Genomic DNA, 26,153 nt, shown 5'->3' on the forward strand with positions numbered 1-26,153 from the left:
ATATATATATATATATATATATATATATATATATAATGTGTATATATACACATAAATTATAAAAGATAAATTATATATATCATTAAAAAGTTTTTTTTAATGTTATTGAAAGAAGTCTATTATGTTCACCAAGACTTTATTTATTTTATTTATTATTACAAATTAAAGGAACAGTTTTTTTTATTTAAATATATATAAAAAAATAAAAAAAATTAATATAGTCCTTTAATGTAAAGCTGAATTTTCAACATCATTACTCCAGTCTTCAGTGTCACATAATCCTTCAGAAATCATTCTAATATGCTGATTTGCAGCTCAAGAAACATTTGCTATTATCATGTTGAAAACCGTTTTGCTGTAATATTTTTGTGGAAACCATGATACATTTTTTCAGCATTTTATAACATTATAAATGTGACTCTTTTGAATCAATTTAATGAATTTAACCTTGCTGTATTTCCAAAAAAAAAAAAAAATATATATATATATATATTGCTGACCCCAAACTTTGATAGTGCATAGTATTATTATACTAGTAGTTTACATGTCAAAATGTAAAAACTGTAATTTTGCCCATTTTATTGAAAATATTTTATTTATATTTGAAAATGTCAATTTCACTTGACAGGCTAAAGCTCTGGGTCTAGAAGAACCAACACGTGGGTTAAAAACGACAGCCACAACATTATATACTTGATACAACCCATTCAGTGTAAAACAACAAAGCAACTACTGTATTATTTCTTGGACAAGACTAGTATTTGATTCTCTAATTATTACACTTATTTTTAAAACACAACCAGTACAAAACTTTCTTTTGATTAACTTCAGGCCACTGTTTTCAAGGCAAATGATACATTTCAGTGAAGTTTTTTTGTTTTTTGCTATATTTGTTATATAGAATCCTTTAAGGTTCTGTATTGAAGCTTTTCTTCTAAGAGTGTAGTGACTATATAAAACATTTTAATATTAAACAAGCAAACAAAAGGTCGGTGTCTGTCCCAGTGTTGTACTATTGGCTTGGGTCTTAAAGGGCTGTATCTTCAGAGCCAAACAGCTTGATCGCCGTCTCTTTGCCGTCACAATTGGGACCCGTCCCGTCGAAATCCGGAGGAAGGATTTCAGAACCAAAGTCCCTGAAGTAGCCGTCCAGCTCGTCACCATGAACAAAAACCTAGATGAACAGGTTCAAAGTTTTCATTTAAACTGTTTCATTATGCACATATGATTAGTCATGTGATCTCAATATGGCGTGAATAAAATGGATTTGTGTCTTTTTTATGTGTGCAAGGTTTTAAAGGGGTGGTATAATGCCCCTTTTTACAATATGTAAAATAAGTCTCTGTTGTCCCCAGAGTGTGTATGCGAAGTTTTAGCTCAATTTTTTTTAAAGCATGTTAAAATTGTCCCTTTTTGAGGGTCAGTAAAAACGCGTCGTTTTGTGTGTCCCTTTAAATGTAAATGAGCTACTGCTCCCGGTACAGAGGGCGGAGCTTCAAAAGCTCATGGGTGTGTGTGTGTGTGTGTTAGCAGCTCCGATTACCTCACTCAGACAAGCACTAAAATGTCATAAACTGTTCTGCCTTTTATGTTTAAACTGGAGTCTGACTATGATGGAGAGACTCAAGAGGAAGTGACAACATGCAGAATGCAACAGGACGTTTCTAAATGGTTAGTTGATGAATTTATGTTGCTGATGTGGAGTTAACTATCTTCAATTAGCATATTATCATGTCATGATAATCTATAAAATCGCTCGTGTGGGAACTGTTGTAAGATGCTTACAGAGTGACATGCTATTGCATGCTATTTGTGTTACGTACTGTATTGCATGTGAAAAGACGGATGCGACAGCTTGAGCAGACTCACAAATGTGCTGTACTACAACAACTCTTCCTCTTCTCAACATGGACAGTGTGTTCCCGGGGGTGGGGTTTATGTAAATATTAGGGTTAGTGATGTCACTAACCCGGGAGGAATGTCGTGTAGTCCCTATCATCCATTTGTTGTAGTCCTTAAAAAACAAGTTCTTTAAAAGCAAATATCTTCCTTTGCTTTGAACTTTGAGCGTTGTAACTTTGCAGATGTTGTTTATGCTCAAACAGCAACATTACACACTAACTAAAGTTAGAAAAGTGAAATCATAATCAACCACCCTTTTAAGTTTATAAAGTGGAAATAATGCATCTTTTAATCTCCTTTTGAGTTCATTTGTCAGAATAGTGAACATCTTAGTACACCGTAAAGCTCATTTGTGTGCCCTGTTCAGATTTATTTTTCACATCCACCCCTCTCTCCACTCACCCTCTCCAGCAGTTTGCTCTTCATGAAGGGCTTCACCACGTTATAGGTGGTTGTGAAGTACCAGGGCTGGTGGATCACGTGCACCGCCTTGAATCGGGCCGGGAAAGAGTCCTGTATCATACAGACAGCACACGCTGTATGTGAGCCAGCACTTCATGATCTTCCTTGTGATTTGTGAGTTATATGAAATTGTTGTGGTTTAAAGGCAGTGTAAGCTCTTACCTGTAACATGTCCACCATCTTCTTCAGCTCGGTGTGTTTGATGCCAGACGCGTGCTGCATCGTGAAGCCCTTGAAGTTCTCGATGAGGACAAAGCCGTTGATTTGGGTCTCTTCGTTTTCTAAAAGTTTCTCGAGGATTACGCAGTAGGCACGCAGAGTCTGTGAAAATACGCATTCGAGTTTGAGACAGGGTTACTAATTGTTAACAAAAACTAATTGCTAACAAAAAGCATTGAAATAAAATAAATGTTAACTGAAAAAAATATTTTATTTCAGCTAGTTGCCCAGGCATCATTTCTCATTTTATTTTAGTTTAACTTGAAGCACTAAAATAACTAAAAGTAAAACTGAAATAAAATAAGAACTAAATAGACACATAAAAAATGACAAAAACACAACAAAATTATTAAAACTATGGCAATAACTAATTTAAAATATTATTAAAACTATAATGGTATATCAGTGATACTAAAACAACACTAGTTTGAGAGAAAGCCACAGTAAAATATTGTGGTAACACTTTACAATAAGGTTCATTAGTTAACTACCTTAGTTAACATGAACTAAGAATGAACAATACTTCGACATTATTTATTCATCTTAGTTAATAATAACCCATACTGACCCACTGTTTTGTTGCCGTGACTGTTACATGCAACACATTAAAATCCCACCACCATGAAGCATCTCAATGGCAAACAGCATAGGGCATTCTGGGTTAATTTCAACATTTACTAATACATTATTAAAATCAAAGGTTGTATTTGTTAACATTAGTTTATGCATTGTGAATGTGAACTAACATGAACAAACAATGAACAGCTGGATTTTTATTATCTAACATTAATAAAGATGAATAAATACTGTAACAAATGTAGGCCTATTGTTCATTGTTAGTTCATGTTTGTTAATACGTGAACTATGTTAACTAATGAACCTTATTGTAGAGTGTTACCAATATTGTAAACTCGTTTGTTGTTTTTGAGCACCACACAGTGCAAACTTTCTTTTCATTTTCAGTGATTAATATGAATCATTTAAATTTACATCTGCGAAAAGCTTTCAGATGAATTTCAGATTTCAGTGTCTTTACTAAACAGCAAGACTCTTGGGAAGTTTGTAGTCTATTTTTTATTTTATTTAAAATGTTTTATTGCAGAACAACATACATATACAGAGGAACAAGTTTGTAGTCTATTAAAGAGGTGGGAAGTCGAGTTTATGACGTCGTGCGTTCAAGTCATTTTCGTCGGTGTGTACTTCTATTAATTAACTACACAAAAATACAGCAAGGTTTGTAACTTTATACTTCTAGAAAATGAAAAACAAAAAATTTGCATCAGGTGTGTTTTGCTTTTTTATGTTTTTAATGAATTTATGAAGCCACAAACTTATCGTTATCGCTTGTATGTTTGTATGCTTGTATGTTTGTATGCTTAGTCTAGATAAGCTAACAACCATAACAATCTGACAAGCGTGTTCTTGTTCCTAGCGAAATGCAATAATGAACTTTTGATGACCTCCAACTATTCTTTTGGCTTGTCTAGTGACTTTTTGGCTTGATTTAGGGGCCGTTTATAAACTTATTAATACGACACTGTTTTCAACTAAAAACGTGACACTTTCAGTTACACGACAACGGTGTTTTGGGGCCTGAAAATGCAAACTTTTGAAAATGGGTTTCAAAGAGCAAGATTTTTGAAAACGATACATCGTCTCTACCCTGGTAAACCAGAGTTCTCGCAAGTTGAATTTGCTCAGCGAGTTACTCTGGTGTCGAGTAATGATGCTCATTAAATATGCCCCTCAATCTGAGCTGCACCAATCACATCGGGTTATCTGATATAGGCGGGCCAGAGGCGAGCTAAACAGATGACGACAGCGCTGCGACGGCGAAGTCATCAGTAAACATTGCAAGATGCCTATGGATAAATAGCAGTGGTTTGAAACGGCTTTGGCCGCTACAATTAACGAGTTAGACTTGGCTTTTTCCCAAAAGAGGAACAGAAGACGGCGCTCGAATCGTTCCTTTGCAAGAAGGGTGTTTTTGCTGTTTTGCCGACCGGAAGAGTCTAATCTACCAGTTAGCACCGCTGGTAGCTAAGCATATGGGGTTTATTGTTGTGACTGGTCGTAGTGTTATCCAATTGCGTGCTGTGAGATTTTCAAATGCTTGCTTGGTGCCGCCCCTCGAGCTGGCCGAGTTTCATTGACCGACACCAGACCATTAATCTTTTAGATTTAGGTCTGGATTTCCAGGCTACATCGTTTTAGTGTAAACTACAAAAACGTGAATTTGCATATTACGTGTTCAGTTTACAGGCCTAGTGTTTCTTTACAAAATTAGGCTACATCACCAACTACTGGCCATTTTCGTGGATCTGTGTGATCGTTTTGACAATGGTGTCGTCTGTACGCGAAAAATGCAAAGGAAAAACGTCAAATTTGTAGTACATTGTTGTTGTGTAAACATACCTTTAATTTATAAAGAAATATACAGGGTGAATTTAAAGGATTCACCCCAAAATGAAAATTTCCTAATAATTTACTCACCCCAATGCCATCCAAGATATCCATGTCTTTCTTTCCTCAGTGGGAGAGAAATTATGTTTTTTGAGGAAAACATTTCTGGATTTTTCTTCTAACAATGGACTTCATTGGTTACCATCGTTTTTAAGTCCAAATCAATGCAGTTTCAAAAGTCTTTGAAGTGTTTAAACGGGCTGTAAGCGATCACAGCTGAAGAAGAGGTTGTTATCTAGCGAAACGATAGGTCATTTTCAAAACAAAAACATTTTTATAGACTTTTTACCTTCAATAGTTCGGATTGAGCTGATCAAAAAACGGACAGGGAACTACGTCATCACATTGAAAGGTCACGCCGGCGCCGGCAGTACTATTTGAACTACTATTCATATTCATCAGAATGTTATTCATATACTATTCATATTCATATTCACTGAATACTATTACTATATATATAATAGCAAACAATACTATTTGAACTATCCTCCTACGTACGGTCACATTGTAAACAGTGGGGCGGTACTTCTGCCGGCGCAGGCGTGACCTTTCAACGTGATGACGTAGTTCCCTGTCCATTTGTTGATCAGCTCAATCCGAACTATCGTTTCGCTAGATAACAACCTCTTCTTCAGCTGTGATCGCGTACAGCCCGTTTAAACACTTCAAAGACTTTTGAAACTGCATTGATTTGGACTTAAAAACGATGGTAACCAATGAAGTCCATTGTTAGAAGAAAAATCCAGAAATGTTTTCCTCAAAAAACATAATTTCTCTCCCACTGAGGAAAGAAAGACATGGATATCTTGGATGGCATTGGGGTGAGTAAATTATTAGGAAATTTTCATTTTGGGGTGAACTAATCCTTTAAGTAAACTGGGCCGCTTTTTGCCAATCATCTCACCCTGAAAGTGGCCTTATTTACCGGGATTTCTTCATAAGATGAAAACTGAACTTTGACTGTTTATACAATCCAAAATTTCATAAAAATCATATGCAAACTCAGCTTTTAATTTGCTCATATTCTTTAAGAAAAGCTCAGTATTTTTGGACCGTAGATGGAAATTAGGCTATGCAAATAGCACACATACTTCATCAAAAGTGACCTCCTCTAGATCCCAGTTCTCAATGTTGAAGAGCAGCACCACTCGGCCATACTTGTCCCTGGTGGAGAGGATTCGTGGGTAACCGGCTTCAATGGTACTACGCACGGCCTCCGGGGTTAAATTCTCAAACAACTCCGGATAGTCTCGTCTAAAACGCACATAACCTGTCAAAGTGGGAGAAAAACAAATAGACTAATCATGATTTGTAGAATGTAAGTGAAAATGTGCCTTTTAATGACAAAAAGGAATCCCCGTAGTTTAAGAAGAGATCTCAACAATGCCTTTCTCACATTTGCCAAGATACCAAAGTCTGCAAACTACAATGAGTGTATTCTTCAAAGACCAGATAATCTGAGCTGTTGTCCAAATTATTTTACAGTTCTATATGACAGTAATTTACAGTAGTAACCAAAAGTGATGTCCAGCCTAGGAAAACTGACATCTTCACCCTTTATTTAAATATTATTCAAATTTGTTGAAGATTTTGTAAGTAAATTTCGTAGTTGAGCTTGGAATCAATAATTGTATTTGTGATAACGCAATGAAACATGACAAATTGTGCAGACATCATTTTTATCGAGGCTGTCATACAAATAAATTATGAACACATGCAAAAACAAGACAGAACCAATGAAATATTAATAACTGAATCGGATTATGCTGTTGTCAATATTTGCTTTTTTTTTGGGCATAGTAAAATAAAACCTGTACCTGTAGTTTGCCTTTTTTTTCCCAAATAATTGTCAGATAAATACTTAGATAAATACCAAGTTTAGTGTTTTGATCTTCCCTCATATAAAAAAATTAAAATAATTCATATTTTGATGGTTTAATCAAACTTGTAGGATCTTTAAAAAACAAATATTCTCTCCAGACATCACTTTTTGCCACCACTGTATGTGTAGTATTTATTTTAATTTGTCTATTTTAAATAAGAAATTTCAGGAGCTATGAAAGAGCAAGCAGTGAGCAGTGTTGGGGAACGTTACTTTTAAAAGTGATGCTACAATTTTGCGTTACTCCCTAAAAAAAGTAACTAATTGCTTTTTATGGAAAGTAATGCATTATGTTTCTTTTTGTGTTACTTTTTCTATTTTTCTGCCATTCAGAATGGCCACACAGCCGAAAGGTTTGTTTGAGCTGCGCGCTCTACTGTTCAGGTGTGAATTTGCATTTTCTTCAGGCTTATTCATTTCACTTTCTGAAAAGGACTTTACATTAGCCAAAAGTTTGCACACAAAGCCTTTACTCCTGATTTCTCTGCTGTCAGTCAATAAATGGGAAAACAAAGTAACTTGCATAATTTGAAAAAGTAACTCAAATATTTTGTTGTAAATTTAAACGTAATGTGTGACTTTTCTAGTTACTTGAAAAAAGTAATCTGATTACTAGTTACTTTGTATGCTTTACCCCCAACACTGTTTGGAAGCATGGACAAGGAATAATAATACTGTTTCTTATCATTCGGTTTCAGTATTTCGTCCTGTTTATCATGCATTTAAAGGCTCAGTCATGTGTGCAAGTGTTTCTGTGGGCTGTGCATGTGTATTAGAAATGCCAGATTGTGTGAAATATGCAGAACATCAAAGCCCAGCCTGTCTGCCTGTTCTCAACCCCTTTGAGAAAGAGAACCTGCCCTATTTGTGCACAAAGGGTCTCTTTGAAAGTTTCGTTAAAGCCCCAATTAAAGCAGGGATTTTGTCCCTGTCCCAGAGACGAGTAGGTCTGAGGATGCGTAGATGAAGACAAAAGCATGTTTAGATGGCCACAATAACACGGTCTAGCTGGGAAACAATGGAGCTGCGTCATTTTGCGAATGTGTAGTGCATTGATGCCACGATAACATAAAGCGCTTTACCTTTCAAAAGCTCATGTGCTCTCTTCACGTCAAACTTGCGTGCACGTATGAATCTCAGCAGAAGGGAATCTGGTTTGTCCCCGAATTTTTCTTGCACAGCTTGGGCCAGATCGTCCCCTTCGCCTGCCTTTTCTTTTATCATGGCCCTCAATTCCTTTATAGAAGACACTTTCCTCTCCTCCGTTTCATTTAGTTCATCTTTAGCCTTTGAGATAGGAAGGTGAGTTTACATTTATGTGTAACTTAAAGATAAATGTGTTTATAGCAGCATGTAGTATAGCGATACCTTCTGTTTTGTGTGATCCGAGACTTTCTTACAGGGTCCGTACACCGGGCCGTGGTCCTTAACAGTCAGATGTTCGAGCTTAGCACGTAATGCTTGTTCCTCCTCAGACACCATGCGAAATGTTCCGGTCTAATGGGATGAAAATGAAAAGAAAGCATTATATTATGTCACAGACAAGAGGGTTTAGAGAAAACTAATCCCGTGTCTACATGACCCTGCTGGTGAGACCCACAACTCTCAGTAAACCAGTGACTATTTAATAATCCCCATCACATGACCCACTAGAACACCTTGAGAAACAAGAGATTAGTTCATCCCACCGAGCGCGTTTAACAGTGGAGGCTAATGCAGTCTTTTAAGTGCTTATTATGGAAGTAGAAATAATAGTGTACTTACAGCAGCCATGATGCTGAGATCCTCCAGTGGCTGAACGGAAACTGTAAAAATAATATTTCATTTGATATTTCACTTTATATTTTTCAGATTTAATCAATTTGAGAATTAAATAAAGACAATAAGTCTACAACTTTTGCATTTAGATCCTTTAACTTATAAATAAAGCAAAATATTATTGTGAAAAAAGGTCATGGGAACGTTTATTCGTAGGATTCATTCTCCAAAAAGGCTTTTCAAATCTTTGCTGCAATAATCTTCACTTTATTTGTTAAGATTATTTACTCATTTTCAATGTGGGCATCATTTAGGTACTTTAAAATATATATACTGTATATTAATTTAATTAATTAAAAATGTGAAGTTTAAGTCTATACTAGGATTGATGTAAACATAAAAACAGAACATTCCAGGATTTACGGATGCAATTACATCTGAAGTAGCCTAATTATTTAAATACATAACTGATGGAAAAAAAGACCTGCAAATGTAATTTAGTCATATTAATTCAAACTCAATTTTAATATATTTATAAATGGGAATATTGGCTTGACAAAACCTTGTTTGAAAGTTTTTTTGAAAAAAAAAATCATATCATCAAGCAGTTTTCCTGATCAGAGAACAGAATAAACTTAAATTATTAAATTATTATTACTAAATTTGTGAGACAATTACAGCAAACAATTGACATGGCAACTAATGGATTAAGCTAAAGATCTGCATCGGTCATTTAATAAATGAGCAAAGCAATAAAAGCATGTTTGAAGTATCAGTCAATGGACCCTGAATCCAGCTCAGCATCCTCTTAGCCTGTCAGCACAAACACAGCAAGCCTGCAAAGTTAATAACACTCAAAGACTGTGACTTACCTCAGCAGAGGGCGATTCAGAAGTGACTCGGAGAAGGAGCTCAGAGAGGAGAGGGGCGATGAGGACTGCAGGCGGCACTAAGGGGTGAGATTAACCTGTCACATCCCATAACTCACAACAGATTCATCTAATAAACATTCATGAGGGGAGGGGCCGAATGGGACCAACAACAAAACATCATCAGGTGGACAAAAAATTAGTGTGACAGATCTACAGTAATCTCAGCGCTAAGACTGTTGCTTTGTTAAATTGTTGAGTTTCTGATTTTGATGAACTATGCAAATGTTAATAACTTTTATTGATAAGTAAACAAGAAACATAATGGAGAACAGATCAGTAGTTCATAAAAATATGTCAATCCAGGTTTCATTTCTAACTATTTGAATCTATAACTAATGAACTGCTAAGCATTATACACTCACCTAAAGGATTATTAGGAACACCTGTTCAATTTCTCATTAATGCAATTATCTAATCAACCAATCACATGGCAGTTGCTTCAATGCATTTAGGGGTGTGGTCCTGGTCAAGACAATCTCCTGAACTCCAAACTGAATGTCAGAATGGGAAAGAAAGGTGATTTAAGCAATTTTGAGCGTGGCATGGTTGTTGGTGCCAGACGGGCCGGTCTGAGTATTTCACAATCTGCTCAGTTACTGGGATTTTCACGTATAGCCATTTCTAGGGTTTACAAAGAATGGTGTGAAAAAGGAAAAACATCCAGTATGCGGCAGTCCTGTGGGCGAAAATGCCTTGTTGATGCTAGAGGTCAGAGGAGAATGGGCCGACTGATTCAAGCTGATAGAAGAGCAACTTTGACTGAAATAACCACTCGTTACAACCGAGGTATGCAGCAAAGCATTGGTGAAGCCACAACACGCACAACCTTGAGGCGGATGGGCTACAACAGCAGAAGACCCCACCGGGTACCACTCATCTCCATAGGAAAAAGAGGCTACAATTTGCACAAGCTCACCAAAATTGGACAGTTGAAGACTGGAAAAATGTTGCCTGGTCTGAAGAGTCTCGATTTCTGTTGAGACATTCAGATGGTAGAGTCAGAATTTGGCATAAACAGAATGAGAACATGGATCCATCATGCCTTGTTACCACTGTGCAGGCTGGTGGTGGTGGTGTAAGGGTGTGGGGGATGTTTTCTTGGCACACTTTAGGCCCCTTAGTGCCAATTGGGCATCGTTTAAATGCCACGGCCTACCTGAGCATTGTTTCTGACCATGTCCATCCCTTTATGACCACCATGTACCCATCCTCTGATGGCTACTTCCAGCAGGATAATGCACCATGTCACAAAGCTCGAATCATTTCAAATTGGTTTCTTGAACATGACAATGAGTTCACTGTACTAAAATGGCCCCCACAGTCACCAGATCTCAACCCAATAGAGCATCTTTGGGATGTGGTGGAACGGGAGCTTCGTGCCCTGGATGTGCATCCCACAAATCTCCATCAACTGCAAGATGCTATCCTATCAATATGGGCCAACATTTCTAAAGAATGCTTTCAGCACCTTGTTGAATCAATGCCACGAAGAATTAAGGCAGTTCTGAAGGCGAAAGGGGGTCAAACACAGTATTAGTATGGTGTTCCTAATAATCCTTTAGGTGAGTGTATAATGTAATTAGATTTTTACATTTCTACACAAAACTCGGCATCAGATGCAAGGGTTTACTGCAAAAAAACGAAACAAAAATCTTATACTCAATTTTCTTTTTGGTTTTCTCGTACAGTACAAATACCATTCTTGAATGAAGATACATTTACTTGAGAAACAAAATGATTTAAATCTTTTTTTTTTTTTAAATGTATCGAAATTAGGTGATGCATTGAACAAGAAAAAAATGTCAGTGGGGAAAGAAAAATAAACTTAATTCAAAAAGTTTATTTTTAATCTATCTTTCTTTTGAATTAAGTTTATTTTTCTTTCCCCACTGACATTTTTTTCTTGTTCAATGCATAAACTCACCTCATTTAGATATATTTTTCAGAAGAAAAAAATAAATAAACTTAATTCAAAGGGGAAACAAGTCTTACCCCACTGAACATGAACTACATTTTGATTTAGTATCTTAAATCATTTTGCTTCAATCAATCTTGATTTTAAAGATACATTGTAGCGGTTAAAAAAACTAAACTCCAAAAACATAGTTTTGGTTGTGCTTTGGCTTTGCGTGGTTGTGTGGATGAATATGGTTCTTTCTAATAACCAAAGAGAGCGAGAGATACTACTGCTCATAAAACATTCACTACTGGGCTTAAGAGATATAACCAGTTTAGATGGAAAGGACCTCAAGCTGACTAGCTGAAGACGTTACTGTAGCTTTACCCGTTAATAGACATGGCACTTCCTTGAAAATAAATTCCAGCGCACCATAATCACGATAGATAATGCTTTACAGTAAACTCTGTTAGAGCTAAATATGCCAATTTATCTGTTCAATAAAACACCTTACTCACAAGTTGAGTAATAAAAACACCATCTCCACATTGCTTTTACAACTTTACAAATCCCGTAATTCTTGCCATTTCCGAAAAGCCAGTGTTGATTCTGGTTTTATTACGAACTATTTCGTTTTCTTTTGACAGCAGACTCTCCTTTGTTCTGCGTTTGTTTAAAACGGTTGATTCCCCGAAGGTTCGAGATTTAGCGTGATCCATGTAAACCTTTCTCACTCGTTGTGACAACTAACCCATTCCACTCACACACCGTACACACGTCAAAGTAGCTGGAGCAACTTTTCTCTATTTACGGATATGAAGAGACACGAACAGGCGAGTGACGCATGTACGCAATTTCCCGCGAAAACCTATCCAGCCCTGTCTAAAATATAGACACTTGTAATAGGCTTAACATAGTGAATCAGGGTAAGACAAAAACACATTTTGGAAAAAGGATTGGTGATGTATTAATTAAATTGTTCATTTTGAACCAGAAAAGTTAGCCTACATTGTGTACCTTTAAGAATGTTCAGATATGTTTTATGGAAAACGTAATGACCTATGGAAACACTTTAACCCTTTATACAGAAGCCTCTGTCCACTGAATGAAGACGCACAGATCTATAGAGAGCAGTGATGCGGTGAACAGTGAGCACTGAACACACATTCTCTGTCACACTCCATTTATGGTGCGTATCATTGGTGATGTTCACAAAGAAAATGTGAATAGATTACATTAGCAAAATAACAAATACTACATACTAATTAAGTGACTACCATTGTGTGATCTTTCAGCAGTTTTTAAATGTTTGCAGTTTGGAGAATGGATGGATTTGAACATTTCCGACACTTTTCTTTTGGAGGTCATTGGCCATAAGTGCCTATGAAAAATAGTAGAATGTAGAATTTTGTATTTTTCCATTAAAAAAAAAAAAATTTCAATTGTGGTCTGTCACTCAGAATACCTTTTAAGTTTTGCACGGGCAAGAACCACTCACATTTTCTTCCAAAAATATATATATATATATTTTCACTCTTTCTCAGAGGTTTTTCAACTTTCTAGCTATTTTGCAACACGTTAGTAAGCTGTTTTTTGTGAATGTGTGAGACTTCCCATTCATTAACCGCTATATAAATAACTAGAAGAATGACAAAGTGCAGTAAAAGGTTGTGCTACAAACCAGTGTGTTTATGATTACGACAATAAATCGAAATTATACAATAACAAAATTACCAGTTTGCAACATCAAGTATCTTAACAAGCTATTTTGTACAGCTTAAATAACTGGAAGTGGATGTAACAGTCTTTTCTTCACTGTTGTGACGTATATCCAAGTGAACAAGAAAAAAAAATTGTGTGGGACTTGATTTTGTCATTGGGGAATTGATTGGATGGTTGTGGTTTGCTATTGGTCGATCTCATGTGAGTGACAGGTTGTCCCGCCCTCGCGCCAGTAAATACATCATCAGAGAAGAGAAGTTGCTGCAAGAGAAAGGGGAATCTATTTTGATTAAAGATTATGAGGGAACATGATTTTTTTAATAATAATTACTGCATTTAAGTAAGAATGGTAAATTTTTATTTCGTGGTGACTTTAAAAATAAGGTGGATAGCAAAAACGAGAGTGTTTGAGGTTACCAGAAGTAGTCAACAGATGCAGCTGGATTCATTTCAATAATTTCATTTCAAGGAGCAAGATTTACATTTACATTTACATTTAGTCATTTAGCAGACGCCTTTCTCCAAAGCGACTTACAGATTAGGACAAAATTCAGCGAGTCATCATAAAGAGGCAAAAGCAACAACAACGCAAGAAGTGCTCAAAGTACGAAGTTCAGGTATTATTCAGAGTAGCATAAGCCTGATAAGTGATGTTACAAAGGGAAAGGAAAACTTTTTTTTTATTTTTTTTATTATTTTTTTTTTTTTTTTTTTTTTTTTGGAATGGAAAAAGATGGAAGCCAAATCCTTGGAGTCTCTCCCATTCACCCCATCCACACCTACTCTAGAAAGTAAAGACTTAGCTCTGGTGATCTGGATTAGAGCCTTGAATCTCTGCTTTGATTTAGTCCCAGACTACATTAGATCAACACATACAAGCTGCAAATTAAATAGAAGTTATTTTTATAACAAAATAACAGTTAATTCTTGATTCCCTTAAAACCATGGCAGCCCAAACCAAGCGCACAGACAGATTGTGATCTGAAAGGCATTAATCCTGTGAGTGACCATTGACTGAGTTTCACAATAAGATTATTAAACACATTTTGTAGTACATTAGGTTTTACACATAATCCTCGCTCCGCAATCCTTGATGTGGTTCCCTCTTTATTATACAGCAAGCACTTTTTGTAATCAAAGTTTTGGCCTTGCAACCAAAAATATATTATAAATAAAAATAAGCTTTTCCAAAATGAAAAGATTTAGCTACCATTTACGAAATTGCAGTCCTGCTTGGCCTCGTTTCATTCATAATTACAGTGAATACTAACAATTCAGTGTGAGTGAATTTAGGACAAGCGACAGGTCTGCACAGATGCCATCCATTCAGGCATGTGAGCAAAAAGCCGATAATGAGCAGTGGAGGAGCAGTTCTTGTACGTGTCCGTCACAAACCCTGCTGCTCTGCTGCACATGCACAAATGAACAACCCTCCCCGTCCCGGCAGCCCGAGTCATTGTCTACAGAAAAGCTCCTCAGTACATAGATATTCACTCATTAGTGCTGCACTTTTTAACAGTGGCCCCAAAAACTATTAGGACACTTATGCCACACTTAATGCAAAGGCATTCATTTTAAGTCTGGCTTAAATACTTTTTGGGGCCACTGCACAGGTTTAGGACTAGCATATTCAGTCATTTGCTTTTCAGTTTACAGAATTTTTTTTCATTCTCATTTAGTGAACTATTTTTGTAAAAAAAAAAAGGGGAAAAAAGGAACCATCTAATGCCAAATTTACACTGCAAAGGTGGCACACAAGTGCTTCTGAAGTGGCTATTAGGTATCTTTAAGCTGAGTGTTTAATGCTGCTCAGAGGTGGCATAAATGCATTTACACAACAATTTTAACAGAATATTGTCATTGGGGCTGAGGTGGGTCAGAGCAGGCATAATTTAGTCTGACTTTTGTGGTGCATTGCGTCTATACACAGAATTATGAGCAGGCACATAGCAGCCTTAACTCAGCTGTGTAAACATACCTTACGGTTATTTCTCGAGATTTAATCTGATTTCAAATACAGACAACTAAGGATAAACAGCAGCTCTCATTTAGATGAAATTCAGATAATAACAGACCAACTTAAACATCTAAAATAGTGCTTCTCAACCAAGAGGCTGGGGCCCACTAGAAGAGCCTCAAGATAACTTAATATGATTTAACACTCTATTGCTGTTTGGTAAAAAAAAAAAAAAAAAGTTTATTTATTTATTTTTATAATTTTTTAGTTAATCGGAATGCTACAAAGCTTGGTAAAGGTTTTGGCACTTGCTGTGTGAACACACACACACACACACACAAAGGTTAAATGGTCCTGAAAAAAATAGTCACACTTCTATTTTTCGAGGTTAAAAACGACCGCATTGGAAATTAATGGGAGATGAAATTTCATCTATTGGAAACAATTGGTACTGCGCCCAAACAAAGTCTTACTGAAAGCTCATTTTTGGAGAAATCAACCTCAAATTTGGAGGACAGCTTGTTTAGATTTATGGCTTTGATACATTTAAATGATTTTTGTTTTGTTTTGGAAAATATTTATTTCAAATTAAAATTTAAAGGAGCATGCCGACTTTTGGGGACTTTAGCTTTGATAAGTCCATACATACCCTTCTTATCTCCGTGCGTGCCGTAACTCTGTCTGACGCACCCACCGCTAGCCTAGCTTAGCACAAAGACTGGAGGTAAGTGGCTCCAGCTAGCATACTGCTCCCAATAAGTGACAAAATAACGCCAACATTTTCCTATTTACATGTTGTGATTTGTATAGTCACAGCGTGTACAAATAACAAGGTCACATGAGACACAGCCATCTTCTAACCATATACATACTGGGAACTATATTCTCAGAAGGCGAAGATGTGTAAGTAAGGGTAGAATGGAGCTGAGGAAGTATGGAGGCCATGACCATATTTACTTCTACTTGAGCGGAGTGATTAGCGCAACACCTGAAAGCACCGTTGTTACTTCCGTCAACAAAACCAACTTGACTAGCTAGCTAGTAGCTAGTAGCGAGCAAATAACTCCTCAGAAGTAGCAGTGCTTCGCCTTCTGAGAATATAGTTCCCAGTATGTATACGATTAGAAGATGGCTGTGTCTCATGTGACCTTGTTATTTGTACACGCTGTGACTATACAAATCACAACATGTAAATAGGAAAATGTTGGCGTAATTTTGTCACTTAGGAGCAGTATGCTAGCTGGAGCTGTTTACCTCCAGTCTTTGTGCTAAGCTAGGCTAGCGGTGGGTACGTCAGACAGAGTTACGGCACGCACGGAGATGAGAAGGGTATGTATGGACTTATCTAACTCTGGGGGATAGGAGCTAAAGTCCCAAAAAGTCAGCGTGTTCCTTAAAACAATTATTTTTGTGCATTTAAATGTAACATTTTCAAACTTTTTTCAAGTTCACTTTTTTCACATCTGCCAAGTGTCGTCTTTAAAAAGAGACCAAACTTAAGTCTGTGCTCCAAAGCATTAGATTTATGAGTTGGAAATTTCATTTTCAGGTCTATGCACAAAAAGTGAATTATAACTAAAGTATAAATAGAATTTAGTACAATAAAATCCCCTAAAAATACAAAATATGAAATAAAAATGATCAAACTAAAATATAGTACAATCATTTCATTGAAATAATTTTTTTTAACAGTACCAGAGGGTCAAATAAAATAGTTAATTAATTTTAAAAAGTGCGACTTATAGACCTATAAAACTTATGAATAAAATCTTAAAACTATCTTTATAAAAAAAATATAAATTTTTCTAGTTATGCCAAGCTCCACTTCATCATTAACAAAATACTTCCTGTGTTTGGAATTGAATACTAGCATACTGCACAGTATGCATTGAGTATTTAAAAAATAGTATGTACAACGGTATGCAATATGCAGCCATATACACTCCATATTATGCTAAACAGTTGTAACATAATGAGTGGCACCCGGTTATCATCTGGATCTGGAATATAAAAGTTGCATTTTTAATTCAGTTAAAAAATACCTTTGAGCAGTTTTGTTAAATAACAACCCAAAAGAGATGTATATATATTATGGGTTCATTCATCACACTGGGAAAGGTCGAGCACACTACATGGTGGGATACAGTTTCTCATGCAGTATGTTCTGGTTGTATGCTGTACAACTCACTGCATACTGAAAATTCACATATTGCAATATACATATTATATACTGCAAAAATACTAGTATTATGCCATTTTTAAACAGTCAATACTTTACCGACATTGAATGTAGAAGTCTAATATCTAGAGGCTAAATCTTGTATTGCAAGATAAAGTCATGTTTGAACCATGTTTCAGATCCTATATGCTTTTCTGCTACTCCTAACAAAGCATGTTGAGACAGAAAGCAAAAAAAGTAATTATCCAGTAACTTCTCTCAGTATACCTAAACATTAACTTTCAAAAGACTTGGGGCGGCGTTCACACAGAACTCGTTTTTCCATTCCACTATTTCCATTGTTTTTCAATGTAAACGCGAGCTAGGCGAACATGTTTTTCATCTTTTGCAGCATCTCGTGCATCACTCTGCAATCTAAAAGCAGCGCTCAAGTTAAAATAAATTAAACTTTTAAAAACACATATTTTTTCGTTGCACTGCCCTTAGTTTTTAACAGCAAAAACACGTTCTGTGTGAACGGGCCCTTAGTGTTAGTGTTTGGTAATGACATCTTAAGCACAGAATAAGTAGCATGTCATTGGTTATTTCTCTTTCTAAAGGCACTTTAGTCTACAGAAAGACGTCTACACTAAAACAGCACACTCTTTCCACTAGTTGGAAATGCATTATTTAACGGTCTAAATATTCTTCACAATCATACATTTAATATGGTTAAAGGAACATATACATTTGTGTTCTTTAATGAACACATCACATTTGATCCCATTTTACTGTGGAATCTCATACTGTCAAACTGTTCAAACATTTGGCTGTCTGGAAGATTTACTGTGTACAAGAAATGTGGCACATAAAGGGGGAAAAACCAGTGTGTATACAGTACACAACAATAATAAAGATTAAGAAATATGGCAGTTGATGTTCATAATGTACGGAAATAGTATTTTAGTATTTAAGTATATATACATGTATAATAGTATTTGATCAGACAACTGGTGCGTTTGTGGATAGTGTTATGCAAGTCAAAGAAAAAACAATTCCATTGATAAAATCTGACCAGTTAAAAAAAGTTAAATCAAGTTCAAGTAAAAATATTTATAAAAGTCCCAATTTGCATGCAAGATACTGTTCTTCAATGCTGAAATCTGGTCAGCAAAATGATTGTTCTCCACTATAAAAGTCATTTAAAACACTTTTTTAAAATTGATTGTAAAATGATCTGGTAAAAGTAAAAAAAATTTCGGTTGTAAAAAAAAAAAAAAAAAAAAAAAAAAAAAGAGACTCAGTTCCTCTATAAAACACGCAAAGTGAAACTTTCATTTTCTTGAAATCATGCACAGTTTGGGAAGTCTCATTTCTGGCCACAGGGTGTCTTTCAACCCAGAAAACTCAAACCAGCCATTACTGAGAAGCCACAGAGGACGAAGAAAACTTTGAGCAGTGGCTGCTCGGGGGAGTTCAGTTCATGGGGAAGGATCTCTAAGAAGGTGATGTAGACAAAGGTCCCGGCCGCCAATCCCTCCAGCACGGCCTGGATAAAAGCACCGTCCTCCAGCTGAGCCTCGATCACTAGAATGCCGATGGCAATGCCGAGGGGAGACATCACAGCGAAGACCGTCACGTAGAGCAACACCCACATGGGCTTGACCGCGCTCTGAACCAGCTTCACCGACAGACTGAAGACAATGATGCTCTTGTGGACCAGGATAGCAATGCAGATCTCCAACACCTGAGCAGAAGGAAGAGTGGAGAAAGTGAAACTTGTCTTTATGTTATATATTCATCAGTATACATTATTCTAAAAGACTTTCCTTTTTGGCAGATGTCACCAAGCCCTCTTATTTTATAACAGACCTCTCATATTCGGACATTCTGTTACATATTGGGAATTCTGCCTTGTGTTGACTTTGTGAAGAGTAATTTCTATGCACCAATTACTAGAAGCAAAAAAGTGACAGACAAGCACACGCTTAGAATAAACAGAACGATATCGTCGGCTGGTGTGGACCAAAGGTAATTTTTGTAAACGAAAACTGAAACTTAGACTAAAACTATTGGTAAAAAAAAACATTTTCGTAAACTGAAATAAAATAGAAATTTCAACATAAATAAAAAACTAAAACTAAACGAAACTAACAACAGTTACTGAAAAACGAACTGAAATAAAATAATAATTAGCAAAAATAAGTAATCGTTTGCATAATTAATAAGCTCTCATCCTGTACTGGAAAATCATGTTTTTCCATTCCGCTACTTTATTTTTCAATGTATGACCGTTGCGTTCGAGTCTCGCGTCTTTTGCAGCGTCTCGTTCATGACACGACGTTCTAAAAACGCGGCGCTAAAGTTAAAGTTCACCTTTTAAAAGACGCTTCTCGAGACCTTGCGCTTTTTCAAAGCAAAACCGCTTTCTGTTGTCAACCAGCCCTAAGAGGCACAAATGGCCAAATAAGTATTTCCATCATGTCTAGACCTTGTCTAGGCCTAGCATGTCTAGCCCACAAATAGATGTACATTTGTCAGAGTAGAAGTAAACTAAATGTCTGGTCTGAACAGAATACATGAATATGAGTATATGATATTAAAAGATGCAATAGACAAAAAAAACATTAATGGATCAATACAAGAATAATGTTTGAAAGGATTAATCATAAAATTATCATAGTGATCATACGCATATTTTTTTTTTTCTTATACGCCACATTTAACTATTAAAGATTTTATCTTTAATATGAATGACAAATTTTTACTGTTCAATCTCAAACAATTATTTTATTTTTTACTATTAAGAGATTCGCACAAGAGTTAACTGTAAACTGCAAACATTAAACTGAAATAACTGGAATTAAATGTCTTTAACTGGAGGTGTTCTGTTAACTCTGCTAAACTAACACTGAAACTAAATATATAAAGAACCAAATAGAAATGTGATAAAAAATTTTTTACTAAAACTAACAAAACCATTAATGAAACTAACTAAAACTAAACTGAAATTTGAAAATGATCAATAAAACCTATTTCAAAAATGCTAAACTATAATAACCTTGGTGTGGATGTTAATAAAGTTATCTTTATAGTTATCGTTCTTGGTGTGAACATCCTTAAGGGGAAATGGAACTAACTTAAACCATGAGGAACATAACATGATCCAAAAGCAAGCAGTAAATTCTGCTCCACATGAACTTATCTTTTGCTTAAGTTGCTTAATATTGTAATTTTACATTTGTACTGTATATGTTCATATATTCTGTACCTTTATATATTATTTTGTGTTCCAAAGATAAAAGAAAAAGTAAGTCATACAGGTTTGGAACAACGTGAGGTTGAGTAAATGATTTCAAATTTTTATATGTGGGTGAACATATATCCTGAGATTTGACATCCTAAGGACAAAACCCTACAAACACAACATGATTTTGAGTCACAATGCTAAACCGGACTGTAAACCTTTGAACCTAAAACTTTATCAGTTTTCTAACAAGGTCAGCACAGTGACTCAACACAGAGTTGTCTCGTCAAACAAAACAAAACTCAATAAATCACCTTAGTGTCTGTGGTCTGCAAGCCAATGGCCAAACCCTCAAACACAGAGTGTAGAGAGAGAGACAAGAAGAGCATGAAGGATCGGAAGGACGAGTGCGCATGAAAGTCCACGTGGATGTGGTGACCACTCCCCTCCAGATCATTCAGCGAGGTCTGTCCGTGGGCATGACCGTGACCCGCGGGAGCTAAAAGAGGAGCCGTCTCCTCATTTCTGCGGCCCTCTGTGCAGCTCAGAACCATTTTCTCTAAGATCAAGACGGTGAAGAAGCCACACGCCATGATGAACTCTGCAATCGGGAAGCCCTCCTGCAAGACGAGGAGATTAGAAACATGGAATCAACATATTGATTTTAACAGAGCAACTCCATAATTGATATAAATGATTCAGTGAGCTCACATCAAGGCCTTGTTTTTGTAGCACTACATGTATATCGGAGAGGTAGTCTGGGATGATGTCTAATAAACAGGCGGCCAGGAAGACACCTCCTGCGAAGCAGCTCACAAAACTCAGCACGGCTCTGTGGATTGCTGGAAACAAAGAAAAACACCAATCAAAGTCACGTTACATTGATTAATGGTGCCGCTGATTGACATGAATGGTGCAATCTTACTCTAATCACTCCTTTTCGCTTATCAGTCAAAGTAAAGCAAGATTCGCCATAGGGATTTCAATCAGGAGCCCAGAAATAATTTAAAATACATCAGCAGAACTGATCATTTTATTTACTCGCAACCTAAAGTTTTAGGTGTTAATGTAATTTGCATTAAGCAGAGCTTAATCAAGTGTTGATGACATTTTACTGAACTATAACTCTGATAACTCATAACCGTGTGAAAACCACATCCTTTTCTGGTTGCACAAGCAATTATTTGTGACACATGTGTCTGAGGTAAAGCCTGCAATCAAAAGAATACATATTTAATAAATTCACAACACATTTGGGTTACTATAGATCACTGTAGTCTAAATTCATGTTAGTAGCAGTTTTTGCTTGTTTAAGCACATGTGTTCAAACACCAGTTTCACTTCCACTCTTATGTAGCCTACATCTGTATGCGAGTAAACTGAAATGTACGTTTCTCATCAGCTGACTCTCATGTGTTTGTTGTATAAAGCTGAGCAAATGCCTATAAGCATAAATAAAGACTGAGTAAATTCCTTATGGTTTGGTAACGTTACAGTGTATTGAACCTATAGTGTATGGGCATAAGCATTCATACATAAACACACACTTATCTACATGTGAACAGATTCGTAACATGCATACAGTACATAAATACATGGCTGTGCTTTGATGAGGCGACAAAATGAAAGAAAACATCATGAATAGGACAGTAAAAAATCGATGACAACACCCCAAAAGGACTTAACGTTAAATTATTATTTACCTGTTCCACTAGTGTCTTGAAACCATTTCATCCGCGCTGGGATGAAACCAAAAAATAGAGTTAAGAACAGCAGCCCAACCAGCGCTCCCACTTTCACCTGTAGCAGGTAATCCATCTCGACAATGTAACTCAAATGAAACTAACGTAAATGTAAACAAACAGTAGAGAGAGGACAGGCGCCTCTGCCAAACTCTGATTACTAAAATATCGGTAAATGTTCTAATGTATAGCGCTGTTTTTGAATGATGAACCCCATAATTTTGATGTCCATGATAGTTTAGCGGTTCATTCTGATCAGGTTTAACATCACACGACTTGCCAAAGCATGTTTATCAGTCGTTCGTCCTGCCCCTTGTTTTTAATGACGTTTTCTTCCGGCTTGATTAATCGCTCAACGTTCAAACTGAACGCCTATAATGCTACTGAAATATCTACATTTCCGTAGTTATATTTATCATATTAAATAAAAGTATGAATATTAATGTATCAAGGTCTAAAATATATTATCTGAGGGCGTTAAAAGAGTGTATTTTGTTTTTTGAGCCGCCGAGCGCCCCCTGTGGGAATAGTTTGTTACTTCAGTACGTGCTTCCAGTTCAGTGCTTTGACTGCATGGCATAGAGCTGAGGTTCCCGGTATGACTAAACCACACATGACTGCCTTGTGACTGAGAAAAAAAAGTCATATCAGCATTGATGTCAAATTAAATTGCTGCGTGCGTCTTATATTTATTTTACAGAGGAAACTAGAGATGTTGCAGAACTATTTTGTTTGTCAAAGCCTGAGTTAGTACAGTGCTCTTTCAAAATTACTTTAAATATTTGTATTCATTATCTTTCACTTCTACCAAATTGGCTGATGGATTACCAATCATATACATTGTAGTTTTCCCATTCATATGCCAATAATAACCCAGCAAACATGCTCCTTTGGGGCCCGAATGGGGCCATTGCGGGCAGCCCACTGTCGGCCCAGGTACCGGCGTGAAATGCGGGGCACAGGTGGGGCCCCAGTGGGACAGCCCAAAGTGTGGGCTGACTGTGGGCTGGCCCACACTAAGTAGAGTGGGGCCAGTTGTGGGGCTATAAACAACAAACCCCTTAGGGTTAGACCCACTGGGGGCCTGTGTGGGTTTTCTGTGAGTAAATCCTCATGGGGGCCGAAACGGGCAAAACTGCTATGGGCCCGCATGGGCTAATCCAATGGGGGTCTGTGTGGGTTTTCTGTGGGCAAGCCCAACTGAAAGCCCACATGGGGCCCCAAAGGGTTTGCCCTTGCCCACACTGTCCTACAGAAAACCCACACTTACCCACAAGTAAGTAAGACTTTTCACTATCGCTATTCACACTATCACAAACACTTTTGTTTTCTGTCAGTCTGTGCATAATGGTGGAGGGATTTTTTTCTCAGTAACTCTACAACGATATGCCAGTAGGTGGCGACAAGTGACTGTTTCTACGAGTGAGTCATTCTTTGTGAGAAGTGTGAGTGAGTGAAACTTTACGGCTGTGTCCAAAATCAACAGCCTATACCCTTATTCACTATTCTTTATACTTCACTAATATTGTGGGACAATAAGACAAGAGTATTGTGGCTCTTATTGAGGGAGTGAATAAAAAATGAGTGAATGAATTCGGACACTGAAGCTGCGTCTCAATTCATGCATCCTTCGAAGGACTAGGACTTCGAAGGGTAACAATTGTGCTTAAAATGTAAGTTGCTCAACATTAACTTGTTTATGGAGCTGTTGAATAGAAGCAATATAAAAATGTTAAGTTATCAAATATTTTCTTATAAGAACATCTTAATTTTTTTAATTGACAGGCTCTGGTGTCTGATTGTAGCTAAACTAACGAGAATGCTTTGTCAGTTCAGAACTTTATTGATTGAGCTTTTACAATGGGAAATCTTAAAGATATATTTGTCCATATTAACCCCTTTTAAGTAGCAAACAGAGATCCTTTTATTGAATGTAAAGTGTGTGATATGGATGTGTGTAATGACATTAACATTTACTCAATAGGTTTTCTTTATATAAGCATTTACATAATGTTTTCTTAATGAGAATGTATTATGTAGCCAGTGTTATTAATAATACTTAATATTTTAAACAACCCAACAAAAGCATCGTATACTTTTGTGGATTTAAGACAGATTAATCAATACGTCTATCTTAACTTTAGGAAGCTATTTGTGATATTTTTAAGAATTGTAAAGTTTTGTATTAGCTGTCTTAAGAAAACAAATAAGACACTCTTGCTTGTGTCATACTATTTAGTAATATTAGTTATGTATTTTCTTGAATTTTCTTTCTTCTGAAAGTTAGTTGATCTCTTTCTGAATGCCCAAGTTTGACCTACAATTGCTTGAAACCTCACAAACGTAACGTATAGAACCTACTACTAGCTTTTGCTAGCTAACTTGCTAGCTTTTTTCCCCACTGGAACAAATGGTGCTAGAACAGGCTTTTAAAAGTATTATTTTAGGTAAGCAGGAATTCATTGTTTCAACCAGACATGTGATTCAGAGATGTACAAATAAGGATCTAAAATGAATACTTGGCAAATGCTGTTTGTCTGACAACACATTATTTTGGGGAACAAAAATATGAGATGCGGAGGAAAATTATATTTCAATGCTATTCACTTGCAAAATATTTGTGTTTTCCCAAGGAGCTTCGCTTGCAAAGGCATTGAAATAGGCTATAATCTTTCCTTCCATCTCAAAAGTTATACTTTGCATGACCATATTTACTTGATATTTTCCACATTGGACCAAAAGATGCTTTGGTACAGTTAGTCTAACATGCCTGAATAAGTTATGATAGACTTAAGTCTTGAGTTTGTCTAAATTAGATCTGCAAGCTCTTTTAACTGTTTTTATTTATTTTTACAATTCACAGTTATTCAGTTAGACAGCATGCAACTAATACTTTTTTTCCCCTTAGCTATATTTTTGAGCTTTGTTTTTAGTCATATGCATGTCAGAGCAAACAAACAAGCCGACTGCTTTGTGCGATTTGAGTGGAGTTAGTCAAAGGCATGAGGAGTAAAGTTTCTCATTTAATATTCCTGCAGCCAACCGAGCTCCATGCTGCCGAGTGACCGCCGCTCCCTCAGGCATCAATAATACAAGAGGAAGTTATTGTTCCGCTGCAGGCGACAGCAACACAGAATTAAAAGGCTTGTGGGGAGGCTGTGCTAGGCCTTTCACTCAACCCACTCAGGTTTCAGATGCTGTAGACAGGCCTCGGACAAGAGAGAGATGATTTCAAACATCAGTGAAGGGCCTGATTGTGTGGCCCTTAGGGACACTTTTGTTTTATGACAGCTGTAGGCGACCTGCTGGCTGCCACATAAGAAAAACAATACCCATGAGGACAAGGGTACCATTTTATGTCAGTGTTGGCGCAGGTGAAAATTACCTCATGAGATGTCAGATTAAGCAATAAAAAAAGGCGTGTAGTGATTCAATCATGATTAAGTGCTTTATGTAAGCTTTTAAGCGGAAAAAATATGTTGATAAAATAAATAAAAAGCACATAAAATTAATGTTTAACTAAAATTAAAATGGAAACTGAATCTAAAGCTAATTCAAAATATTAATAAATACTATAATAGTACATAAATAATACTATAATAACACTGGCATGTATCATTATAACCATAAAGAATAAGTGATATACATTTTTTGGAATATCACCATCAAAAGAACTATTATTCGATTGATTGTTTATTATGCAGCCAATGTGCATTATCTATTGTATATCTACTGTGCTCCATTTTAGCCTCAGTCTCAAGTAATGACCTACCTTTGTTACTCCTTTAATCTTAATTACTATGAAATTG

The 26,153-nt window shown here is 36.4% G+C and overlaps 2 protein-coding genes across 2 annotated transcripts; both read right to left on the reverse strand.

Annotated features, from left to right (window-relative positions):
* Positions 1 to 229: 229 nt before the first annotated feature.
* Positions 230 to 9,786, reverse strand: rlbp1a (retinaldehyde binding protein 1a). The gene is made up of 8 exons (XM_082157697.1): positions 9,562 to 9,786; positions 8,696 to 8,736; positions 8,300 to 8,428; positions 8,014 to 8,218; positions 6,141 to 6,319; positions 2,527 to 2,685; positions 2,305 to 2,415; positions 230 to 1,174 (listed from the first exon to the last, which is right to left on the reverse strand). The coding sequence occupies exons 2-8, from the start codon at positions 8,702 to 8,704 to the stop codon at positions 1,028 to 1,030; spliced, it is 939 nt and encodes a 312-aa protein (XP_082013823.1). The 5' UTR covers positions 8,705 to 8,736; positions 9,562 to 9,786; the 3' UTR covers positions 230 to 1,027.
* Positions 9,787 to 17,198: 7,412 nt separating this feature from the next.
* Positions 17,199 to 22,664, reverse strand: slc39a1 (solute carrier family 39 member 1). Its single transcript, XM_082148861.1, has 4 exons — positions 22,306 to 22,664; positions 21,314 to 21,444; positions 20,917 to 21,222; positions 17,199 to 19,102 (listed from the first exon to the last, which is right to left on the reverse strand). Exons 1-4 carry the CDS (start codon positions 22,418 to 22,420, stop codon positions 18,749 to 18,751), a joined length of 906 nt encoding a protein of 301 aa, XP_082004987.1. The 5' UTR covers positions 22,421 to 22,664; the 3' UTR covers positions 17,199 to 18,748.
* Between the last annotated feature and the right edge of the window lie 3,489 nt (positions 22,665 to 26,153).

The sequence above is a fragment of the Leuciscus leuciscus genome (genome assembly GCF_965113295.1).
Source record: "Leuciscus leuciscus genome assembly, chromosome: 2".
NCBI lineage: Eukaryota > Metazoa > Chordata > Actinopteri > Cypriniformes > Leuciscidae > Leuciscus > Leuciscus leuciscus.